The 24039-nt window shown below is 40.7% G+C and overlaps 1 protein-coding gene across 9 annotated transcripts in view; it reads left to right on the top strand.

The window, feature by feature from the left end:
• The first annotated feature begins 12912 nt into the window (after window positions 1–12912).
• The window catches only part of DENND1A (DENN domain containing 1A), a 148536-nt gene continuing 137409 nt past the window's right edge, over window positions 12913–24039 (top strand). For 5 of the 9 annotated variants that reach the window (XM_030286838.4, XM_012578373.5, XM_072936702.1 and 2 more), the window contains exons 1-2: window positions 13204–13362; window positions 18382–18452. In XM_030286838.4, the coding sequence (XP_030142698.4) occupies window positions 13346–13362; window positions 18382–18452 (88 nt within the window). In that variant the 5' untranslated portion in view covers window positions 13204–13345. Of the gene's footprint in view, window positions 13363–18381; window positions 18453–24039 lie in introns of all 9 variants that reach the window. The other 4 variants (XM_072936701.1, XM_072936699.1, XM_072936700.1 and 1 more) reach the window with 1 other exon arrangement.

The following is a 24039-nucleotide window of genomic DNA, read 5'->3' as shown; positions in this document are numbered from 1 at the left end:
GTAAGTGTAACTAATCAGTTTTGACTTGAAGCGACCGAACACAAATAATGAATCTGTCAGTGAAGACGCGCTCATTAAATCCAGCCTGGTCCGCCCGGGTCCTGCGGGCAGCGGCACCCCCGGCCCCGCAGCCTGCGCCGCTCGGGGGCACCCGGGCTCGGGGACACCGAGCCCCCGGGCCAGGTGCCCCCACACTGCCCTGGGACCAGGCCAGGATGCCAACGCCACAGGTACGCAGAACTCCTGCGAGCACCGCGCCAGCAACAGGGAAACCTTCTTTGTTTCATTCACCACCAGCAGGGCAGAGATTGGAAAAAGGGGGGAAAGGAAATGAAACCCAGAAACTCAGAGGTAGGAAGCACTTGGTTTTAAAAGTTATTAGAAGTATTAGTTTCATAGCAGATCAATGTAGTTGGCATTGTGTTAAACAATATGTGTTAAATAACATGTTTTGCAGTAGTACGAAATACTGATTATAGCCCTCTGCTATCCCCACGGAGTGGGGACAATGCCTGGATTAGCAACAGAAGCTGTTCATGTCCTCATTGTCTTTCCACCAGTTACCACTTCTGGCCTCAGCACCTCATTACAAAGGGCAAAATGGGCACTCCAGTTATTTCCAAATACATTGTTACACCGGCAAGGAGTCCCGTATCTGAGCAGCCTGGTGAGCTGAGCTAGAGCAATCAGCACTTCCTACTTCAGCTTTTAAATTGTTTACTTAATGATTTCAGTTTCCCCAATGGAGTATTTGTGAGTAATCACTGGTTAGCAGGAATTTACGTGGCAAGGAGCAATTTCTCTTAAAATAGTTTTGCGTGATACACCTTTGTCTGATCTGAGCCAGCAACTCAGTGCAGATATAAAATACAGGCAGTGGTCTTTGCCTTTACTCACACTGGGAAAAGTCATTATTTCTTGAACAGTTATCAGTTCCTAAACAGAAGATACTCTTTTGTATTTTTATGTTTCCTCTCCTTGTATTTTATCAAGCATTTTACTTATTTACAAATCTTACTGTGCTTTTTTCTTATCATTTACTTAAGCAATATAATTCAGCTTTAAGTGTTGACCAGCACAAAGGATGTCTGCCTGGCTCCTGGGATCAACATAACCAATTAACATTTTACAATGCTAATGCTTTCTCCTGTATTTTAAACAGTGGTCAGTACAAATAAGTGATAGTTTAACAGTTAATATGCTCTAGCTCAAGTATATTTAAGAATTACACACATTTTTAAGCTTATTTTTTACTGTCTCTGGATAAGAAATGGACAAGATAACCTGCTGCCATCTGAGGAGGAGGCTAATTTCAGCTCATTTTTTCTTTTCTTTTCCCTTCCTTTCCCTTCCCTTCCCTTCCCTTCCCTTCCCTTCCCTTCCCTTCCCTTCCCTTCCCTTCCCTTCCCTTCCCTTCCCTTCCCTTCCCTTCCCTTCCCTTCCCTTCCCTTCCCTTCCCTTCCCTTCCCTTCCCTTCCCTTCCCTTCCCTTCCCTTCCCTTCCCTTCCCTTCCCTTCCCTTCCCTTCCCTTTTCTGTTCTTTCGTTCTTTCGTTCTTATTTCTCTTTTTCTCTTTTTCTATCTATAGTTCATATTTGAGTCATATCAAAAGACAATAATCATGGGACAACAATCCCCCACATGCAGGGTTGGATGACTACAAAGCAAATTTTCCCCTCTGTTTTTCTCATACTAGTGTGATTTGATATGTGTGAATAATTACCCTTTATTTTTTTAATAAAAAATCTAGCTGATGGACCTTTTAGTTTCTGTTCTGCATTTTTCCAGCATTTATAATATTTAACTTGGGACTTGACATCTCTCAAGGTGCTCATTTGGAATGATTTATATGGAATTTGTTAGTTCAGTGGCAGGTGGGTAATTCTAGAAATTAAATATTACCTGTTTTTTATTGATATAACTATAAGCACTTAACAGAAGTAGTAAACATTACTATTCCTAATTTCTAGGAAAGGTAATAAAAATATAAACTGAAAAGTGGCTAGCAGGATCGGAACCAGGTAAGGATAAAAAATTACCGAAAGGATGGACCTGATCCTTCATTAGCCAAAAACTCCTAGTGACTGCAGTCAAAATCTGCCTTGAATGAAAATGATCAAGGGCTTTGGAGCTGTGGCCTGTGTAAAGTTAATCTGAGAATCTTATTTCAGTTGCTTTCAGCAGGTCTGTAAAAAATATTCCCCAATACAAGCGGCACTAATTGGACCCCATGTTGGGAGGCTTTGCAGAGGAGCTGAGGACTGGATGGGCCCTGGCAAGTGAACTCCCTCTCCTGTCTGGATGCAGCTCCTCCAGGTCACACTCGCAGACCCCGGGGCGATGCACAAGGTCGCTTTTCCTTCACTGGGGCTCTACCTTTGCTGTAGTGAGAATACTGCCATATCCAGGCTTCTCAATGTATTACCTTCTGCTGGCTCGGTAGTTCAACTACCCTTTGTAGGCTTGTTTCTTTTGGTTTTGTTACTGTACAGTGTTTTGGACTTTCTTCAAGTTAAATACATTTTCAAACCAGAAACAGTTACCACACATGGTGAGAAGCTGAATGACATGCAGTACGGATACAGTGATTAAGGAAAGAGTGGGGGAAGACTGCGGAGCAGGAAAGAGGGCAGGGATTCTGTTCAGTCCCATGCTGAACAGCAGATGATGATGAGGTATCTGTGAAGACATTTGAAGAAGACAAAGTGAGATTTCACTTTCACAAACAGGAGAAGACAGGTTCAAAATAAATAAGTGGATCTGACAATTGAGAACATAGGGATGATAGCTGAATCTATTTGACCGTGAGATTACACTGAAATAAGACTGGATTGGAAGGGAGACAAGGCAGCAAAAAATATAATTCCGCTGAATATCTTCAGAGAGTTGGAGATGTGATGTCAGGATGAAGGATAAGTGTAGAAATTATTACAGAGGCAACTGAAGAACCATGAAAAGACAAGGTCAGGGAAATCAAGAAAGACAAGATGTCAAAATCTAGAATTCATTCAAAAATTCTGACTGACGAAATGTAAAGGCGTACAAAATCGGAATAGTATTGCTCAGCTTTAACAGAGAAGTCTGTGCTGTACACAGACCAGCCTGCCTTCGGTATTCACCTCTTAGAGAGAAGGTTTGTGTGCATGTAACACAATTCTCATTCTAGATCTCTAACCCCTGTCCCACAGCCAGACATGCATGCCTTCTCATTCTACTACTGGCTTCCCGTGAGACCATTTTTAGTTGGAAATGAGTACATTTTAAAACACTGAAACAGCTTTGTACATTTGGAGGTCACTACACTGGAGGGCTGGCAAAGCATGTCCTTTCAGAAAAGGCCTCTGAATTCTGATCACATCATTCTAACTTAGGGGATGGGCAATTTTGTTTTAATGAGTTTATATTTCTTATGTATATGGATCTTGGTGTTGACGTTTCCAGATTACCCTTCACACCTTTTAGGGGATAAATGCTTTCTACTTTACTATGTGTACTGATTTTAATCAGATTGTCTGTTCTTGTTGGTAGTTCAGGAATTTCTGTTTGAAATCCCCTTAGAATTTATTTATTTACTTTTCAGTCTTAGGAGCCTGTTTTTAATTAATTTATGAATTTGCTCCAGCCCATCTTTTAATTCCTGTATTTGACAAAACCTCTTCTATATTACATAACAGGAGAAAAATTAGTATGTCTATTTTACCCCTAAATTCTGCATGGAAATGCTAATGCAAACAAGTCATTTACCTTCATGTCAGTGTCACTGCATTCTCATTAGTTTTCTCACTTTTCTGCCAAATAGCCCACTGGACTTATAAAATGTCGTGCAGGCTTGCTGGTTCTTAATACTTGAAAAAATCTTATTTTCATGTCAGGCTATCTGCTCCTCAAATCCTCTGTCATCCTTCTAATCTCCACTGGGTATCTTAGCCACTGTGTTTTATCCCTATTGACTTCACAAATTATAATTTTACCTTCAGAAAAATACATGTTTGACTATAGAGTCTTGGTGAACCTTCCTGCAGCCCTATGGCTTGTTTTTGCTTGTCAGCGTCCGTGTTTGTTTGGGATTATGCGTGCCTTCTGCTACCCTGTTATGGTTGCTCAAGTAGCCTCCATGCTGAGTCGAAGGATTTTAATTTCCTCACTTCTGACTTTAGGGTCTTTTTAACTAGCTTCCTCATTTTTTGTACAATCTCTCCCCTGAGGATGTTGAAGTTAATTATATTGTGGTCACTATTACTTAGTGGTTCAGCTTAACTTACTTTATAAACTAACTCCTGTATATTACTTGAGAGGCTTTTCTTGACTTAGTTCTTTATAGATCTACGATTAAAACAACGAACATATGTATCAAAACATTTTTTAACATCCTACAGGACTAACTGGAAAGTCTAGGAAAAGGTGAGTACATACAGGGGAATTAATAACAAGGACCCAGAGCATTAACCCTGGTGAAATACCACCCAGTCTTCATTAACTGTAAGAGCAGGACAAATCAAACCACATTTAATGATGGCTCCATTTAGAGGCAGCAGGACACGAGCATACTGGTATCCCCACCTTATAATTTTAAATTATACCACAAAAGTGTCAGAACTAGACTCAAAAGAGCATTTCCAGCAGGATGTTATCCCCATTTTAGAGAAAGGAAGCATATTTGCTGGCTTGCAGTACTGCCTATTTAAAGTTCCTCTGTTGAGTTCAGAGGAGGTTGGTATTTGCTAGCTCATGGTATCACCTCGTTATATCTTGATCATGTATAGTTGCAGTAATTACACAAATAAAATTGACTTTTTGTGAAGTATAAAGTAAGCGTCAGTGTCTAGGTAAGTGCACTTTGGGTTGTGTTTGGTTTTTATCCCCCAAAATGTAATGGGATCATTAGCATCAAAGAACTAATTAAAGTAACATTTAGAAATCAAGCACCAAACAATGCCTACAGGTTCAGAAGAAAGCTATCCTGTACTGTGATACAGAAGAATAATGGTACATGTTTTAAAAAATTAAGTAAACTACAGACACCAACAATGACAATATAAGGACAATCCCCAAGTTAGTCAAGAATCCCTGAATTCTTAATATGACCAGGCATCTTTCCCCACCAGGTACAGGACATCAGACACATCTTATTTGAACTTCTTGGACAAAATGGAAGTACAAACAAGAATGGACAGATCTGGAACTTACTTACCCCAGTATCAATCAGGGGTAGCATTATTGATGTCTTCTGAACATCAAAGCAGGAAAATCAGTAAAATAAATTTGTAGGCCATCAACTCAATTTTATATATTGAAGTTCAGAAGTTACTGCCTTCCTAGCACTAGCTGTTGCCAGAAAGGTAAGTTGGAATGTCATGCTTAAGCAATCACATGGAATTACACTTGTATAAAATGAGTATAAATTACATGAGACTCAGACCCTTACTATTCAATTACTGTCATGCTTTTGAATATTGCAGAAATTTAAATATTTGATAAATTTTCTACATAGTAACATGAACTAAATCTTGATTTTTAACATTACACAGTTGAATTTTGATATCAACACATACCTTCCCATTGTTCAAACAACAAGCTTACATTACAGAAGTGCCACTTGATGTTTTCTTAATAACAGTTTAAAAATAATAGCTTATGACAACATGTTGTCTGATGACAACTTAATAAGTAGTGAGCCATCAATAGTTATCATGTTTCCCCCATCCTGTGGCAGAAAGGATAAGTGATTCCTCCATAGAAAAGCAGTGAAGCTGGCACTGCTAATGGTGTTTTGATTTAATGGTGATTGTAGAGATTACATTTGAAGCCTGGCTCAAAATATGCTTTACTTTTATATAAAAAAGTTCTTTTAATTGCTACTAGAAACTCTGAAATTAGGATCCCATCAATTTGGTGAGATGGGGAAAACACAAAGAAAATAACACTGCCTACACCAATGCTTCATACCAAGATTGCATTATTCTTATTTCTAGAATGAGTGCCAAAAATATAATATCATGCTTCAAATAATAAACATCATCAGGTTAGAAACACTGCATTTTATAAATTCCTTGTTCTTTTGTTCATTCATTCATTTGTTCACACATTACTTTCTTACTTCTTCTTTTATCTCTTTCTTTTTCCTTCCCTCCCTTTCATGCTCCTACCAGCTTAAGCCGGGCACTACTGTACAAGAGTTTAGTATCATCTGAAGTAAGTACTTCCCTCTGCTCCAACAACTTATGTCTTGCTGTTCTGGATTTCTCCTAAGAATCCTTGTTCTCCCAGGCTCATTAGTAACTTAGAGCGACTTGAATGTAGCAGTCTGATTTACATCAGTGATCTTATTCCTTTCAGCTCAGGAGGGTTATCTTTTCTGTGACAAAGGCTATCACAGGTATGAATAACTATTTTCATACTGGGCTTTTTTTCGTCTAGCTGGAATCACACCATCATAGATTTTGCCTCATAAATCTGACTTCACTTTATAGAGCAATAACAGTACAGTCAGCACTCTGCCATCACAGCAAGGTGAACAGAGAAGAGTAACTTAGGTCAGTTGCTTCTTTATTATTGGCAGATGAAATAGTGTCTTCAACAGCTTCAGAGCAAGAACCAGGCAGGCAGTGTTGTGCTGGGGAGGCAGAGCTGTTCCAAGAAGCCAGAGCCAGAGGATTTTTGCAACATGCAAGGATGGGTCTATAAGCCCCGGAGTATAGCAAACCACTGAGCAGGCAACACACTGTTACTACCTACCTAGTGTTAATTTAAAGCTGCTTGGGTGAAAATTTGGAGAATGAATTATGTGTGAGAGAGTACCAGGTAGCAGAAACACAGGAGTTCTGCTAACTCTGGTAGACTGCAGGAAGAGGAAGACAAACACTGTAAAACCTAGTCCATCTAGTTAGGACTTCATTAAAAAAAAAAATTGGGACCAATGCTGCAGAACTTTGTCTGTCCCTTCGAAAGATGGGTATTTCCTGCTTTTCAAATGATTTGAGTATTTCATCATACTTTTCTTTACCTTTCCTATGTTTTTTCTTTAGTTCACCTCCTGGTGTCTTTGGTAACACACACAGGTATGTTCATGGTGAGCTGGATATTTTGGGTGCAAAACTGCTGTTATTGGCTAGAGAGTCCTCTGAGGTGAAGGCAAAGGAAAAGCCTAACATTTATAACAGGAAGAATTTCTGAAATTAGAGAAGGGCTGTGTTAGATGATACAGGCAAACAGATCCAGCAGGTGAGAACAAAAGTGATTATGGGAAAGATGCTGGCAGGAGACATTGTAAACATGGTCTCTGCACACACCAAATGTGAAACAACCAACAAAAAATGGACATTCTTTTACCACAACACTTTTCTAAGCATTGACTTCCTGATGCCAAATGGGCTACTTCTCTCTTATGCAAACAATGGAATCAGTAACGGGAAAAAAAACATTTTTCTGACAGTTAAAGACAAAACCCAGATAGTTCTTACAGACTTTTTGCTAGTTTCCCCCTAAAATTAAATAACCAATTATCTTAATCGTAAGAGATTCTGATGAGAAAGATGTCTGTTGAGAGACAGTAGCACAGGGACATGTTTGCCATATTTAGATCTCCTTTCATTAAAAATGAAGAGGCCATTTCAGGTCAATCATCTTGAGCTCTTTTCTTTAGGGGAATGACTCTCCAGCATGGCTCATTACATTAAAGGATTTCACGGGCCTGAGTTATAGCTATTGGTATAATCACAGGTATCAGAAATAAGAATAGTTATTTCTTATTTCTTTGTGAATGGAAAATGAAAAGGTCATTCAGTCTATGGTACTTCAAACACTTGAAAGGGAAAGTATTTTACTGCTTGCTTAGCTTTTAAGAGGAAGCCTACAGAGGGTAGAAGCAACGACAGGTAGACTGAGAGGAATTCTGAGAAATTGTCTTAACAGCCAGCTATCAGGTTAGGAAAGCTAAACCTTGATAGAATTAGTTCTGGCCAGGGATGTCAGGGGCATCAAAAAAAGCATCTCCAGGTACAATGATAATAAAAAGAACAGGGAAAAGTGGGTCCTTTCAGGAAGGGGATGGGGGACCTGGTTACTCAAGACATGGAGAAAGCTGAGATACTCAGTGCTGGTTTTGCCTCGATCTTCACTGGCACATGTTCTGGCCACACTGCCCACACTGCAGAGGCAAAGGCAGGGACTGGCAGAATGAAGAACCAGCAGCTGTGGGATGAGATCAGTTTTGAGACCATCTAAACAACCTATGCACAAGCTCATGGGAACTGAGATACATCCATAGGTCCTGAGAGAACTGGTGTATGATGTCGCTGAGCCACTACCCATCGTATTTCAGGAGTTAGGGCAATCCAGCGATGTTCCCACTGACGGGAAGGCAGGATGATCAGTCTCACCTCTGTGCTGGGCAGTATCATGGAGCAGACCTCTTGGAAACTATGCTGGGGCACGTGGAAAAGAAAAGCAACAATTGGTGACAGTCAACACGGAGCTGTGGTCAATGGCTCAGCTCGATATCCAAGTGCAGCCCAGTGCCTGATCCCACAAAAGCTATTATTTTGAAGCAGCATCTGTGGCTGAGAAAACACAGCAATTTATTGGAGGCTGTGAGAGATCTCTACATATTTTCACATTCTTACACTCTTCCTTAAACATCTCCTAGTGTCCAGTTTTGGAGACAGAATGCTTTTGATTTAACTTGTTGGTTATGTTCTTGTAACTGAATTTTGGTGGGGATTTTCCCTTTTTGTTTGGTTCTTATGTCTTCTTCTGTATTTTCTAAAGATCCATTTTAGTCTGTGCAGTTACAGATTATTGTTTTGGAACTTGTAATGGAAAACTAGTCAATGTAATCTATTTCCATCCATACCAATAGGTCCATAGGCTGATTCAAACATCTCTCTTGTTTCAGGTATAAGTGAATGTCTCTGAGGGTAACCAGCTATCTTAACAATGCCTGATGGATCCCAGGCTGGGAGCATTAAGAACAGGCTTTTTTTCTCAAGTGACAAATGTGAACACTTCTGGAGGCTGTTTGCACTGACCTGATCCATAACTCATGAGGCTCATTGTTTGATAACAACAAGAATTAACAAATTTAAGGTTGATGAAATAACTTCTGCCTCACATCTAAAAAATATCTTTAATAAGGTTTTCGTTGGTTTCTAAACATGGGTAGAGATTTTCCGAATATTTATCCACTGAGAAATTAGGGAAAACATACATGAACATTATAATCAATATTAGTCAGATAGCAGGATATTCTCTTCTAAGTCATAACCTTTCAGATGAAGCTTTACTATTGATCTCTAAAGTCAGCATTTTGCCCCTTGCCATTCTCATTGGCTGAAATGTAGCAGGAAGAATGTCCCCAGTAGATTTGGGTTAGACTATGCTTCAGCAGGGTTGTCACGGCGGAGCAGAAACAGTAACTGTGTTCTCATGCACATTTGTTGTTGTGGGTGTGTTATATATTCAAATACAGACTCAGCCACATCCACCAAATCCATCCTAGAGTATCAGACCTCTATTTCTATGGCATTGAACTTAGATGCTCAGGTCAATCTGGAAGCATCCTAAGGCTTTCACCAAGCTTTTAATTCCTGGATTATTTTCTTCTGCCTGAAGTTTCCCTTCTGCTTCCCTTTTGTTTGCTACTAATGCTTCATCTCTTCTGGGAGGGTGATTCGCAGTTAATCAGCTCATCTATTCTGAGCCACTCACACCCAGGGCTCCGTGGCCAGGCCAGCAGGCACTGCTGGAACCCCTCGCTCTCCTCAGGGGCTTTGCCGTCCCTGCTGGCCTGTCACTGGGACACAATTACATCAACCATTGGGCCAGCTGCAAACGGGGGGGGCATCGACAATTGCAGAAAATGGGATTTGGGGTATCTAATGAGCAGCTTATTTACATGAATACACCAGGTAAAGCAGGGGAAAAAAAAAGTTCTACAGCTTGGAACACAAATTATTACGAGGCAGACAGAAAAATTTCCTGCACCTGAACAGGAACATCTACATCATGTTTAACATTTTTTCCTACTTTCTTCTCTACAGAAAATACGGTTTTCACAATTTGAACAAATATTTAAATATTCAGTGTTTATTCAATTGAGATTTTGAATGAATTCTCCTATTTTATTATCAACATTTGGGGAGCACAAGCATGTTCTGTATCGTGAATTCTGGAATATACCTGATTTTGCTTGCTTCATATATACAAAATACAGTTCGAAAGCAGAGTACAAATTCCATATTAGCATCTGTTTTATCTTTTAAGTAGAAGAAATTCTGCGCACTCATCCTGTCCTCACCTTTCTAGTTTCCTCTGACTTAGCATTACCAGCTTTACAAGTTCACACCTGTTTTATAAGCAGTCTTTTAAACAGAGCTTCCATAGACTGAATTTGCATGCTGCCAGACCCATTAAGTGTGTCTTTTTTAGCAAGGACAGAACCTCACAATTTTCCCTACACAAGCCCATTTATTTTTATTAATTAAACTCATCTTTATTGACTGTGAATTTGATGTAGGTAATCCTCTTCTTGAAATACACTATAATATTGTTTTTCAAATGTATTATCTCATGCTTATCACGTGACCCATGTGAGTGTAATATCTCCTGCTCAAAAGTTCAGGCACACACCTGCACGAGATCCTGGCTGAGAAATTGTTGATGAACAGATATCAACATAAGGTTGCCGTTATAATTATTCCCTGGGGCAGGAAAATATGCTCATTACAAATCAGTCACCTACAAAACAGATATTTCACCAAGACGTATTTAAATGAAGTTGCCAAACTATTTTTTCTGACATTTGATAGTTACCAGCCACTATCAGTTCATCCACCACCTCAGTTATTCAGTCCAGTTCACGGAATCCACCTTTTATATCTTGCTTTCCCCAAACTGGGCTGAATGCATACTTCCCAACCAGGCACTTTCTCTGAGAGAAGGTTTAAATTGCTCACTTGAATCACCCAGTCTTTTATTCCTTAGTATGTCCAGTTTAAAAACTATGAAATATAAACAAGTCTACTACTCTTGAATACATGTCCTCATTAAATATTTACTACATCTGTTCATATTAATAAGTTTACCTTTAAATCTTTAAAAAGCTCACTACACAAAACAGACCAAAACTAAAATTGTGAGTCTGTAGCTCTACCTCTTAAATTTAATGGCAATCCATGTTCCAAAAAAGGAGCATGTGATGAAATGCAACAGTGATGAAATGTAAGAAATTCTGTTAGCCACTCCCAAAATGCTGGGGGTTTTCCACATTGTTATTTTACACTGCATCGGCATCGTATTTACCAGCTTCCTTATTCTTTAACTCATTAGTGACCATAGGGATTTTTTGCTTTTGCAACCAATTTTAACAATATTTCTTTAAACTCACCAGCATTTGATGGTTATATGTGCAACCCTTAGCGCACGGATATGTTTAAAGGTTAGAATATCCCTGTCCGAGCACAGAAATTTTGGTTACAAAGCTACTTTACATGGATATGGGAATGACTGAATGAGACAGGGAACAGCACTATAAATTAAGCAATGGCTGGGGGCTGGGGGCAGGTATATCCACAGCACAGACCAAGCCAGGGCTCAGCACTGAGGTCTGAGCTTACACATGGCTGCTGTGGCAGAGGCTGTGGGTGGAACCTGTGGTGGAAGCACCTCATCTCAAGTACTCAAATTAGTACTAGAAACACTCCTCCTCATCTCCCCAAACATGTCTTTGACTTACTGTAACTGTGAATAAATCTTCCAGGACTTTTTGCATAGTGTTTAACACGTTTTAAATTTATTACTTGAATGAGGGTGGTATGATTTTTCCTACCCAGGCTCTCTGGAGAGCAAATGGGATATTAAAGGATCTTGGATGGGATATACTCTCTCCCATTTTTCTAGCTATGTTCTTAGGCGAAGCACTTGGTGTCCACAATGATTTGCACTTTGGAGGCCTTTTAAAGACAAATTTTCAATTCTTTACTTCCTCACTGTAGATCATCCTCAACTCTAAATAAAGTTTAAAATTGCTACATTATACTAGAAATGCTCCAAACCTTCCTAAAAATCCCGTAAATTGTATTTAATGAAATAGTTGGGTACCTGTTTGTTCCTGTTTGCCAACTCCAACGCGGCATGTTTCAAAAGCTATCTGTGATTCTTGAGTCAATGTAAGACGTGTTTTCAGCAGACTGCATTCAGTTTCTGAGAAAACTCCAGGCCCCTTTATGACCTTGCTTGGCCTTGAGATTCCCTCTAGACGTGTTTTACTGTCTTTTCAGCCACTTTGGTCTCTGTGCCCACAGTGCACAATGTTCTGTCACAGCTCTGACAGGCTCTCCCTCTGCCTCTTTCCTTTGACTCCTGCAGTCCCTGGACATCGAATACCTGTTCCTGCCTGAGACTCCGGCGTGTGCCCATGGGGACGGCTCCCCTCTGCACGGGGTTTTCCGAGATGGGCAGTCCTGCTCCTCATCTGGCCTGGATATCAGTGGGTATTCAGGGCTCGGGATCAAGCTGGTGAAGCGGTTTGGCCCTGTCAGTCCCAGCCTGGCCCTGCTGTTCGGTGTCACTCCAGGCCGCCCTTCAGCTGCTAAACGCGGCGGGCAGCTGAGCAGGCCTGAAAGGAGCGCGGCTGGTCCTGCCTGAGTCTCCCTGAGGGGAGCGGGCCCGTCCCGCTGCGGGGCTCCGGCCTGAGTCTCCCTGAGGGGAGCGGGCCCGTCCCGCCGCGGGGCTCCGGCCTGAGAGTCCCTGAGGGGAGCGGGCCCGTCCCGCCGCGGAGCTCCGGCCTGAGAGTCCCTGAGGGGAGCGGGGTCACTCCGCATTGCCATTGCCGACCCCCGGCGCTCCCGGCCGCAGTCACAGAGACACAGGATAGGTCGAGTTGGAAGGGACTTTTTGGGCCATCTGGTCCAATCTCCCTGTCCAGACAGTCATGAGAACACATGGTACAGGATTGAGTCCTGATGGCTCTGGAATATTCCCCGCGAGGGAGACTCCACATCCTCTCGGGACAATCTGTTCAGTGCTCGGGCACTCGCGCAGTGAAGAAATTCTGCCTCATGTTCAGGTGGAAATTGCAGTGCGCCAGTTTCTGCCCGTTGCCCGTACTGCTGTGGCTCGGCACCACGAGCAGCGCCCGCTCCTTTCCCTGACGGTCGCCCCAGCCAGGGACGCGCCGCCCGCCCGGGCCCCGCCGTACTACAGCTCCCGGCAGGCCCCGCGCCGTGACTCGGCCGGGGCGCGCGGCGCGGGCCGGGATGGAGTGAGGGGCGAGCGGCGGACAGAGCGCGGCCCTGCGGCCCCCGCCCGTGTCTCGCTCCGCCCCGGGTCTATGCGGCCCCCCGGAGACCATGGGATCCAGGATCAAGTGAGTGTCCTCCGCAGCTCTCCAGCCCCGCTTCAGCCCTCGGGAGAGCGAGAAGGGGACTGACTTCCCCGCCCTCCCTCCGCTCCGTGCGAGGCCGCGCGGGCGGGACCCCGGCCGAGCCCGCGGGCCTCGGGTTGGGCGAGAAGGAGAGGGAGAAGGAAGGGGAGAGAGCGCTCCCTGCCCCGCCGGCCGGAGGGACGGGCGGGACGGGCCGTCCGAGCCCGCGTCCGGGCGAGACCCCGGCGGGACCCTCCGGCCCTGCCCCAGGAGAGGGGCGAGAGCCGAGCCCGCCTCACACCCAGCCCGCTGCCCCTCAGGGCCAGCCGGGGAGGGCAGCGCAATGTTACCGGTGCAGGCCTGAGGGAGGGCGTGCTGTGTTGGGAACGTCTTCATTGCCTGTTCGGGGGTGTGGAGGGGTCGAGGGAGTGCAAATTTCTTTGCCCAGGTTAGAATGTGCTTACGGGAGGATTACAGTCTGGCTAGGAGACAGCCAAAGTGCATTAGCAGAGGGGTTTGGGGGAAGGAGAGAAGTGATGCAAGTGATTGATATGCTGGGCCTGCAGATCCATGCCCTCAAAATTTTTTTTTTATTTTTTTTTTATTTTTTAAATTTTCATAAAATTGGTGGTTGATCTGTCGGTAAGTCTTGTTGGTATGTTTGGTATAGTCACTTTAAAAGTCTCAGTTTCTTCATATGCCATTCCAGGAAAATTCAGTTCGTTGGACACAGGTAGAGGCGTAATAAAGATATTACGAAGCAGGGTGTGCTGACATCTCTGTGTGTGAAAGGGTTATAGAGTGGAGAAACCCAGGTAAATCCTCTTTTCTTCAGCAGGTGCTGTTGAGCACTTGCTTTTCCTTCTTGAACACAGTGTTCTTCAGGATTACATTGGACTTTAACTTTTCACTTGTTTTATTTAACTTGAATAAAAGACTGGAGGGGACATAGTCTGTGTGCTGACACATCTTCATGTTCCCAAGCCCACAGGCTGGATAGATGAAAATGTGTCTTTTCAGCCAGGCGTCTTAGGAAAGTGTAAGTGGATAATGAGTGTTTGTAATGATAGCACTGTGGCAATTGGTTAGTTCCAGAAAAGAATGAACTTTCTTCCTTCCTTAAGCATACTGTGGGCATGAGTTTTGCACTTTTTGGAGTACGTATTCTCAACTGTTGCTGCAGAGAAATGAAAGCCTGGGAAACTGGTTAAACTCTTACAGTCAAATTCAGGTAGAATTGACAACCGTACCAACCGTATGTATTTTGGCAGCAGAGCAGACTGTATCTCTAACTTGCACCTTCAGAGCCTGCAGCAGTTACCCTTGCTTGGATCACTCCAAGATTATGATCCAAAATGACTTATTATGATGACTTTACCTTAAATCTATTAAGAGGTTGATGCTTACTTTAAATGCAGTTTGTTTTGCGGTGCACACTGAATCCACAGGCTGTGTTTGCTATCTTTGGATTTGTGGTTCCTGATTGGAGTTCAGTTGCTTTGAGTAGACTTTGCTAAATGAGAATGTCATCAGGCAGGTGAGATGCTCCAACTAGAAACTGCTGTCAGGGAGATGTTGCTGTTAGAAATAGTGGAGCCAGTGGAGTTAAGGCCTTTTTATGTGCTAAGTCTTTCAATTTGAACTTGTCTTTTAAGACTGCAGATGAAACCCTCGTCTTTCCCAATCACCAGAGTGGCAGAGGTAATAAACCCAGGTAAACATTGCTTTTCATTCTTCTTGGACTTTGTGAGAAAGCATTTTGTCCACTGGGTGATTAAGCAACTTTGCCTTGAGCAACACTTAATAAACTGCTTTTTTCCACTTTGGACAGAACACTGTGCCTGAGTAGCGTAAGGACAAAATTTCAAAACAGTCTTAAAATATATAGAGTGAGAGAGCCTGTCTGAGTAAGAGGCTTTTCTGGTCTGCCTTTCTGAGCTGGATGTTTAATCCAGCAAGGACTTTAATGTTGGTAACTTTCTTATTGGGACAAGTTGGAACTGTGAATGGGAGAACTGTTTGTTATCTGGGTAGGGTGAGGCACGTGTCGTTTAGGGGTGTCACTAATATGTGCTGGACTCCCAGTAACCATCCAGCAGTTTCTGCAAGAGTTGAGCAACTAAGTCTTGTCACAGGACAACTAATTATCAGGCAACGTCAGACTCCTCTCTTATGCCTCAGTTTTTAAGTAGAATGATACTTTCTGTCATAAGTGTATTTTCCCATGTGTACAAAAAATGCTCCTGGCAGAATTGAAATAGGCTGTAGATATGTAAAGTATGTACTTCCAGCCATCCAGCTTTGCAGAAGTGCTTGATTTAATTTTATTCTGAATAAATCTCTTACAGTTTGGTAAAAACTACATTTTTTGATCATAAAAGGTGCATAAATATCTTATTTGAAGTATCTTATTTCAGTGTAAAATTGAATTTCATATTGATTGCTTTGAAATTAATGTTATTTCTAGATCAGAAATTTGAAGTAATTCATACAAATAGCATTTATCACAAAAGTATTATTTTTGCATACAGCACCTTCCTAAGTTAGTATTTACAAAGAAGTATTGCATTTCCTTCTGAAATTACTTAATTCTCAAATAAGTGACGTACTATGTCTTTTTGTACCTCTGTCCTATGTATTTTTAAAATTGCATCTTATTGTTCACTTGGTAAGTGACCATGGGTCTGTAAGTGATTTTTGGGAGGAGGGAAAACTAACTTGGTGCGTGTGTTCAAGGCTCTTGTGCTGTGGAGGATTGCTGGGGCTGGGGTTTCTGTGCAGTTCTCAGGTGACACTGGGCTACAGAATGCACATTTCTGATCATGTTCATGCTGTATTTGCAAACTATGAAGTCTCATAGTGACTTGTTTCCTTAATGCCTCTGAAAAGTTATAAAATATCCACAATCCAACAATGACTTCATTCTCATACTGAGGTGTTGGTTGTTGAATGCAGCCTTTAATACTAAGTTTCTTGCTTGGGAAGGCTACTTTAATTTCACTGTTCATAGAAATGAATGGACGTTTGTCATGGAAAATTAAAATACAAAATGTGATGTCTTTTTGTCTGAAAGTTTTGGAATATAGTCTGTGCTCCTGCCAGCTGTTGTTACCTGGTGCTTTCACTTAAGAATTTGAACATGGGTTCTAATATAATACTAAAAAGGTGTTTGTTGTTTTAACCATTAGCTGTAAAAATATAAAGTTTATAAACTTTTAATTAAGGAAACAGAGTGCTAAAAATAAAGACACAGACAAGGAGGGTATGATAAGGCTGCCCAGCAATGTGTATAAAAGGAAAAATACATTTCTGGGGCTCTGTGGGAATCGTTCCATCCTCACCCCATAGTGAGGCTGTCGGATGGAGCTAAACCCTGGTGTTTGCACGTTATTGCTGCAACTTGAGGAGCACAGCGATAATTATGCAAGATTGCTCTTACATTGCACAATAACAGCTGACTTTGGATTTCTCATAACTTATGAGTCTAGTTTTCTGAAAAAACAGCTACTTAAGACAAATCAGTTGGGAACTGGTGGCAAATTAAATTACCATTAATTGAGTTGTGAACCATTGTTGCTCCTCAGAGGTGCTCTGTAAAACTGAGGAGTCTGATCCTGTGCTACTGAAAGCAGTGGTAGCTTTTCTTTAAGTTTAAATAGGTGTGGGGTTTGGCTTAGAGCCACTTGAGTTAGGCTAAGTGGGCCTGTGGCATGGTTAGAAATGTTTTCCTTAATCCTTTTGGTGTTAAAGTAGGATTAAAAATAATAGAAATTCTCTGAAGAGTTAAGCTGAACTCCTTGACATGCTTATATGTTTGGTTTGAAATGTTGGGTAAAATGAGTTTAATTTTTTAAATTATCATTCAGTTAGGAATTCTAGCATATATATTTATGGGTTTTGTCATTATTTTTGTCCTTAGCTGTAAGGAAGTTACAAAATTCACAAGTAAATTATAGCACAGCAATGTTTTAATGTTAGTTTGCATTAGCACATAGGAGACAATATTATCACTATACAAGCAGCTGTAAATTTGGAACAGTAATTATGCAATTTTGATTCTTGATTTTAACGAAAAAGTCTAAGAATAAAGTGTCACATGTTCAGATCTGCAAAATCTTTATTTCAGGACTACAGTCTCTTTAATCTCATAAAAAAAGTCTGGTAGCTAAAATTGTTAGTCAGGAATTAAGTAAAAATATTCTTTCTTATATAATCACCTGCTGCCTTTGCATGCTCATTATGAGATGTAATTCCAGAGCATCATTTAGGAGTTAAATGAGTAAGAGCTGAAAATATATACTAAATTGTTTGTTTGTTTTGAAGTAATATCATTAACTTTTTACTTTTACTACTGGTATATTTATAACTCTTGAGCAAAGTAAATCTCTTTCCTCAAGCATCATTTACATCTTCTAGCTCCATTTGGTATGGTTTTTTTTGACTGTCACACTTATTTCCATGCATCTGGCAATTTTCTGGATTTAAGACTCTGGAGTCTCATGAGACCAAACCTCGTGCATTTGTAATATTCTCCAGCATGGCCTTTTTTTGGCAAAGAGGTAGAAATATTTTGACAGGTATTAAAAAGGGGCACTGTCTTCATCCTAAATACAGCCTCTTAAGTTTTTCAGTAGTGTGTGCAGAAAGTGATTTTGCCTCCTCTTGACTGCATCTCCTTTTTTATTTTTTCCACTTTTCCTGGGCATATAGATGTCATGAAGTTGAATTCAAGGGCCACAGTAATGAAAATATGAATCTGGGTGCTGTTTGTTCAGTGTTGGACAATGTGACTTTTCAGTTTGGTGAAAAGTTCCCAATACTTTTTTTTTTCCCTGGAAAAATCCCTGTATTCAGCACCTTACAAAGGTCTGATGAGAAATCATTCAAAGCTGTAAATGAAGAAATTAGGATTCTCTGGTTGTTATTGTACTGTGTGCATGCTGAGAACCCTTTCTGACTGCTTCAGTGCAAGTGCACTTAAACCAAATTCTCAGTGTGCTAAATACCTTCCTTTTGTTTCAGACAAAATCCAGAAACTACCTTTGAGGTGTATGCAGAGGTGACCCACTCAGGAATCAGTTGCATTGGGAAAGGTACTGTTTTACACTGTTTCTACCTATTTATTGGCTAAAACTCTTCTTAAGAACCATATATTGTGAGATAATTAAGTATATTTAACATCATGCTGTTCTAGCTATTAAAAATATCTTAATTAGTGGTTCTGCAGAATCTTTTACAGTTAGGACTAAGAAATTTATATTTCTGTATCTGATTGTGGATGGACCTTGTTTGACTGTTTTGGAAAGGTACTGTTATGAGGGTGCAGTCTCTAGAATGGTACAAAAAGGAAGTTTGTCAAAATTAAATAATTATGATTAGTCAGCATGTACTGAAGTACTATTTCGTTTGTCTTTTATTAAACAGTCACGTGTGTGTGTGGTAGATACGGTGTAATGAATAAATAGAAAGGATTTTTCTATTTTACTGACTGGAAAGCCACTTGCCTCCTTTTATATCTGTATTTGTTACAGTCTGCAAAAGTCAAATAGCTGCAGCTCCTTCCTTGTCTGCCAAAACCTCCATAGGAGTTGTAGCTGGAATACAGTTTTGGCTTGTCCTACTGCTCTGTGCCATCACAACTATTTGATGTAACTGCAGGAGCCCCTTTAATAACTGGTCTTTGTTTCTGCACATCTGACCTGGATTCTAGTGCCAGAAAATCTGAACAAATTTGACCATAAACATTACATTGTACAGTACTAGTGTCTGGGTATAATCTTCTCTTTGAAGTTTGTTTGCATCCCCCTGGAGGGATTAATTCCCTGCTGTGGGAAGGTGGGTTAAAAAGCACGGGAACTACTTTACAGGTTTTTAATTGGAGAATTTAGTATACATTTTGTTCTATAAACCAACTGATTCTGTGGGAGTTTCACTTAGTTGTGTTTTTAGGTTTGTTGTATGCACTTGTAGGTGCAAAATCTTCAGAAATTCTTTTTAGGGAGTAAAAAAGGAGTTTTAATAATTGTTTTTACTAGCCATATATTTTGAAGTTACTCTCTCTGAAGAATCTTTTAAGAGATTTTTCCCAACCAATTTTTTTGTGCTTAAGAGGTATACTTTATTCTCAGAAGCCTCAGATTTGTGTATACCCAAATATTTTGTCCTTCTGTTCTGAATGAAAGTTGTCTTGTTCTCTGTAGTGTCAGCGGTATTTAACAGTTGTACTGTATCCCAGGCAAATCACCATTCCAGAAATACACACCTAGAAACTTCCATGTAGTCTGTGTCCACTTTCTGGCTGTCTGTTCCATGCCAAAACCTTAAGAATATAGATCAACTTTTGGTTTTTTTCAGTTGGGGAATTTATTTTGCATGGCAAGGAGCAGCTACTGTTGAGAAGACTAAAATGCATAAAAGTTGTGTGAGAAGCAAGTTATTAGGCAGGTTTGAAACTATTTGTCCCCATTTAATTGGTCCCAAAATTAACGAAGGCAGCTGTTTTTGAAGTTTGTGTCTAGTAAAATAGTGCTGTTGATACTTAAAATGCTCTCAGTTCTGGTATCAATCTTCTGACTTGGTCTTGAGGAGAAAGAATTGCTCCAAAGCTGTAACTGTCCTAGTGTTGGGGGTTATTTGGCTTGTGGGATGGTAAAACTTGCCTCCATTTTGTTATTCAAAAATTTGTGTAGCTGTCATGGATTAACCCCAGCTGGCAGCTCAGCCTCATGCAGCCACCCGCTCCTCCAGCCATGGTGGGATGGGAGAGCAAACTGGAAGAGGAAAAGTGATAAAGTAGCAAAGAAAGCTTCCATGTGACTGTGAAGTATCAACTGAAATTTTAAGTTTTAATGCATTTCAAAGTTCACAGTCAAGTGCAGAAGGGAAAAATCTGTTCTGGATTCCACGAAAGACACCCAATAAACCAGACCAAGTTCAATGGAGGGCTGCAAAGGTGGTGAGCGAGCTGAAGCACTGCAGAGTGTGAGGAGCCAAGAGTGCTGGGCTGGTGCAGCCTGGGGGAGGCTGCAGGGAGCCTGAGCAGCCTTCCTCACCTGGGGACTCATCGGGATGGGGATCCAGGCTCGCCAGGTGATGCATGGCAGGAGGACAAGGAGCAGTGACAGGCTGGATGAAGAGACATTCTGAGTGACTGTGGGGAACCTGTCCACCATGAGGAGTCAAGTATTGGACCAGGTCACCTCAAGAGATGTTGTGCATCTCCATCCATGGAGGTTTTCAAGACCGAATTACTTCAAAACCATGAGGAACCTGGTCTGACCTCACACCTGGCCTGTGTTGGAGCAGGAGGTTGGACTAGAGACCACCCAAGGTTCCTTCCTGCCTCAATTATCCTGTGATCCTAAGATTTGATTTGTAGAAGTGTAAGCTTCAGGATCAGCTGGGGAATATTTTGTATGCTTAATAAGGTGCAAAGAGAAAAATGTCATTGAAACCAAAGAAGTTGGAAAAGAGTCCAGGTAAAACTTTGCTCAACCACAATGAAATGTGTGAACTGAGAGTGGAAATGATCGCTGGATCAGCTTCCTGTGCTTTCGCTGTCCTTTCCCCTCACGATTGTTTAGAAATAATTATCATCTGTGCTCAGCATTGTATATTTTTGGCACATGAAATCTTTGGTAGATTATACAATTCCAGCATTCATTTGTATTTAAAGGTGTTTTTTGTGCTTTCCTTTGTTGAATTCACAGGTCTTGCTTTGAAACTTACAGATTTTTCTTACTTAAGTAAATGTGATGTCTTTTTTTTGAGAACTATGAAACAGGATAGCTTCAACTCTGGCTACATGAAGATGAGTATTTTTTATGAAAGATATATTTCCTTAGGAGAAGACAGCACCAAGCCATTTTTTGCCTAATTATTGGTATTTCAATGGAAGCTGGTAATTCCCCTTTCTGAGAGGACATGTATTTGACCTGTTCTTTCTTTTATTACCAGTATACCTATAAAAGCTTTTCCTATTGTCCTTGACCAGATTTACTTTTGGCAGGGCTTTAGCTGTCCTAACCTGTTGCCTGGCTGTTCAGGCAGTTCCTCTACATTCCTTCCAGGCCATGTTTCCCTGCTTCCACCCTCTGGAAGTTGCCTGTTTGTGTTTAGTTTGTCCAGGTGCTCCTTGTTCATCCTTAGAGGCCTCCTCTCCCATGATTTCCTCTTTGTAGGGATGCATTGCTCCAGAGCCTGGAGCCTCTTCACCAAAAGTGAGAAGCTGCAAATTAGAACAGAGTTTGTGGTTTTACAGTGACAGTACATGGAATTTATCTAGTGAGAACTCTGTGTTGTGTTTGTCAGGTATAAGTATATCAAGCATAGGAACTTTGCAATTCTAATGCTTCTCACCAGCTCCCACACATTTACTTTCAGAAAAAGAGGGGAAAATAGCCATGGTTTTATTGTAAAAATTAAATATTTTAGGGGAAAATTGGCTCAAAGTAGAACTAATACGTTTTGTGTCTCATGTGCATGATCTTCTCTTATGCATTGGAATTGTTACATGATGTGGATAATTAAAAGCTTTTTATGAAATACTGCTGTTTTACTGGATTTCTTTTCCTATTTTTAATCTTTGTGTAAAGGAAGGAAAAAAGCATTTTATAAGATTGTGATTTTTTTATTTGTCATGGCATTTCATGATACTGAAACTTCACAGAAGGTGAGGCAGTAAATTACAAAGGACTTTTATTGTTTCTTTTACAGGAGATAACTGCTTAAGCTTACTTAAGCACTCATATATCCAGTTCTATGCTATTGACACATTGTAGAGAAGTGCATTGCAACTGTTTCCTATGTGTTTAATCTCAGCAAGAAGATTGTTTTGTGCAAGTTTTTTGAGACGCAGAAGTAAAAAGGATCTCCTAGCAAATTTAGTTTAAATACCTTTATAAAGAAAGTGAAAGCTCACTACTTGTGAAATTTTTCTTTCAACTTTCAAAGCACTTTATGATCTTAAAACTGCTGCAGATCATTCATCAAAAATAGGATGTGATAAATTTAAGGCTGTTGCTGGACTTCAGCCAAAGATTCTCTCTTGTTAGAAAGGCCTGTGAGGAGAATTGTAGTCTGACTGTCAAACTGTTCATATAGCAAAAGAGAATTTGTTAGTCTAAAGTAACTGATCAAAATAGTCTCTGAAGTAAGAGCATTTGAAAGTAAATGCTCACAAGAGTAAAACACCCCCTACACCCCTGTCTGGGAGGACGTACCATGCTTTTGTGTGGGGTTTTTTGTGTTCTTGCCAAAGCAGACATTATAAAAGTATGTCAAATCTGTAGCTTTACCATGTAGTGTGCCAAAAGGCCTTTCTCTCCAAGGACCTCATTTTTCATCTTTTTGTGAGTGTAGCATAAATTCTTGCTGTGTGTTCAAGGAAAAAGCTGAAATGGTTTAGTACAGCTAAAGGATTTCTTTCTGAGTGTTTTTAAAAAAAAACCATGGTAAGTTAGAAGCCTAAATGCGACCGCATGGACAAAGTGTAAGTAAGTATGTTAGAGTTTAACAAATGTTCACTGGATTAGGAAAGGAAATGTAGTTTATGCTACTTCTTTTATGATAGAATTTAAAAGATCTTGCTGTAAGACTCTCCATGTGCTTCTTTCTTTCCTGGAAAACATACCGCTAAGTTGAAAAGGGAGATGAATCTTAGAAGGAAACTATTAACTCTGAGGTAGTTTATCATTGTTTGAGTGAAAGGATGGAATTTGCATTTGAATTGGCTCCTAGAGTAGCATGTACTACTAATCTTGTTCCTACTAGAAGCTTGTGAGTAGTTTAAGTACTTCCTTCTTTACTTTTCATGTTCTAGCCTTGGGTTGTAATAGCTCTTTCCCTCCCTTCCCCCTTCCCAGTAGATCACAAATGTATAACTTAAACTAATCGAAATCCTTTACTCTACTGGGAGAAGTCACGATGTACTTGGGCCTTAAAATGATTCTACAGTTGTCACAGTGGTTTCTGTGGTTGGACTTTCACAGGTAGAGAGAACTAGCAGCTTTCTGTCTCTTGTCAGACACACTGCTGCTCCCTACCATTATCTTTTGTCATAGATTATAATGTTACATAGCAGAACAGTGCCTCCTATACTGATGAAGGATTTTCTTGAACATAAGCAATGTTACTGGACTAGGATTAAGTTAAGAGTTGGTCATTCAAAGGTTGTAAGCCTTACCTGTGCGCCTCTCAGAGCAGCCTTTATTTTTTTAAGATTAAAGCATTGTATTGGTTCCAATATGCCCATTCTGTATTGAGAAATAGATAAAATGTTGAAGGTTTAGAAGTGCAGAATGCAGGTCTTTTTCCATTAAATAAGGGCTTTCTTTTGAAGGGGCTGGAATTCCCATATCACGAGTTTTCCTATCCCATCTTTACAGTGTTGTGTTGCTACATCGAACTTCCTAAAGCAGGATTGGAAAAGTAACCAAAGCTAAGTAGGTAGGTGGTATTTGGGAATTCTAATTCTCCTAAGCTGCTGCTTTGTTTTTCTGTTTCCATTTGATTGCTTTGCTTCTAAGTACAAACAAGGTGGAAGATTTTAACAAAGAGCTTGCTGGGACTGCAGTGTCAGGGTAAGTCAATAGCACAGTTTGAGCTGTTTTCTGTGAAGACAGTTTACAGTTTGGTTTTTACAGTATAAATGAGATATAGAACTCAATTTGAAAAGAAACT

The sequence above is a fragment of the Taeniopygia guttata genome, chromosome 17, assembly GCF_048771995.1.
Source record: "Taeniopygia guttata chromosome 17, bTaeGut7.mat, whole genome shotgun sequence".
Lineage (NCBI taxonomy): Eukaryota > Metazoa > Chordata > Aves > Passeriformes > Estrildidae > Taeniopygia > Taeniopygia guttata.
The sequence above is the reverse complement of the archived record's forward strand: the minus strand, read 5'-3'. Positions and strand labels throughout refer to the sequence as shown.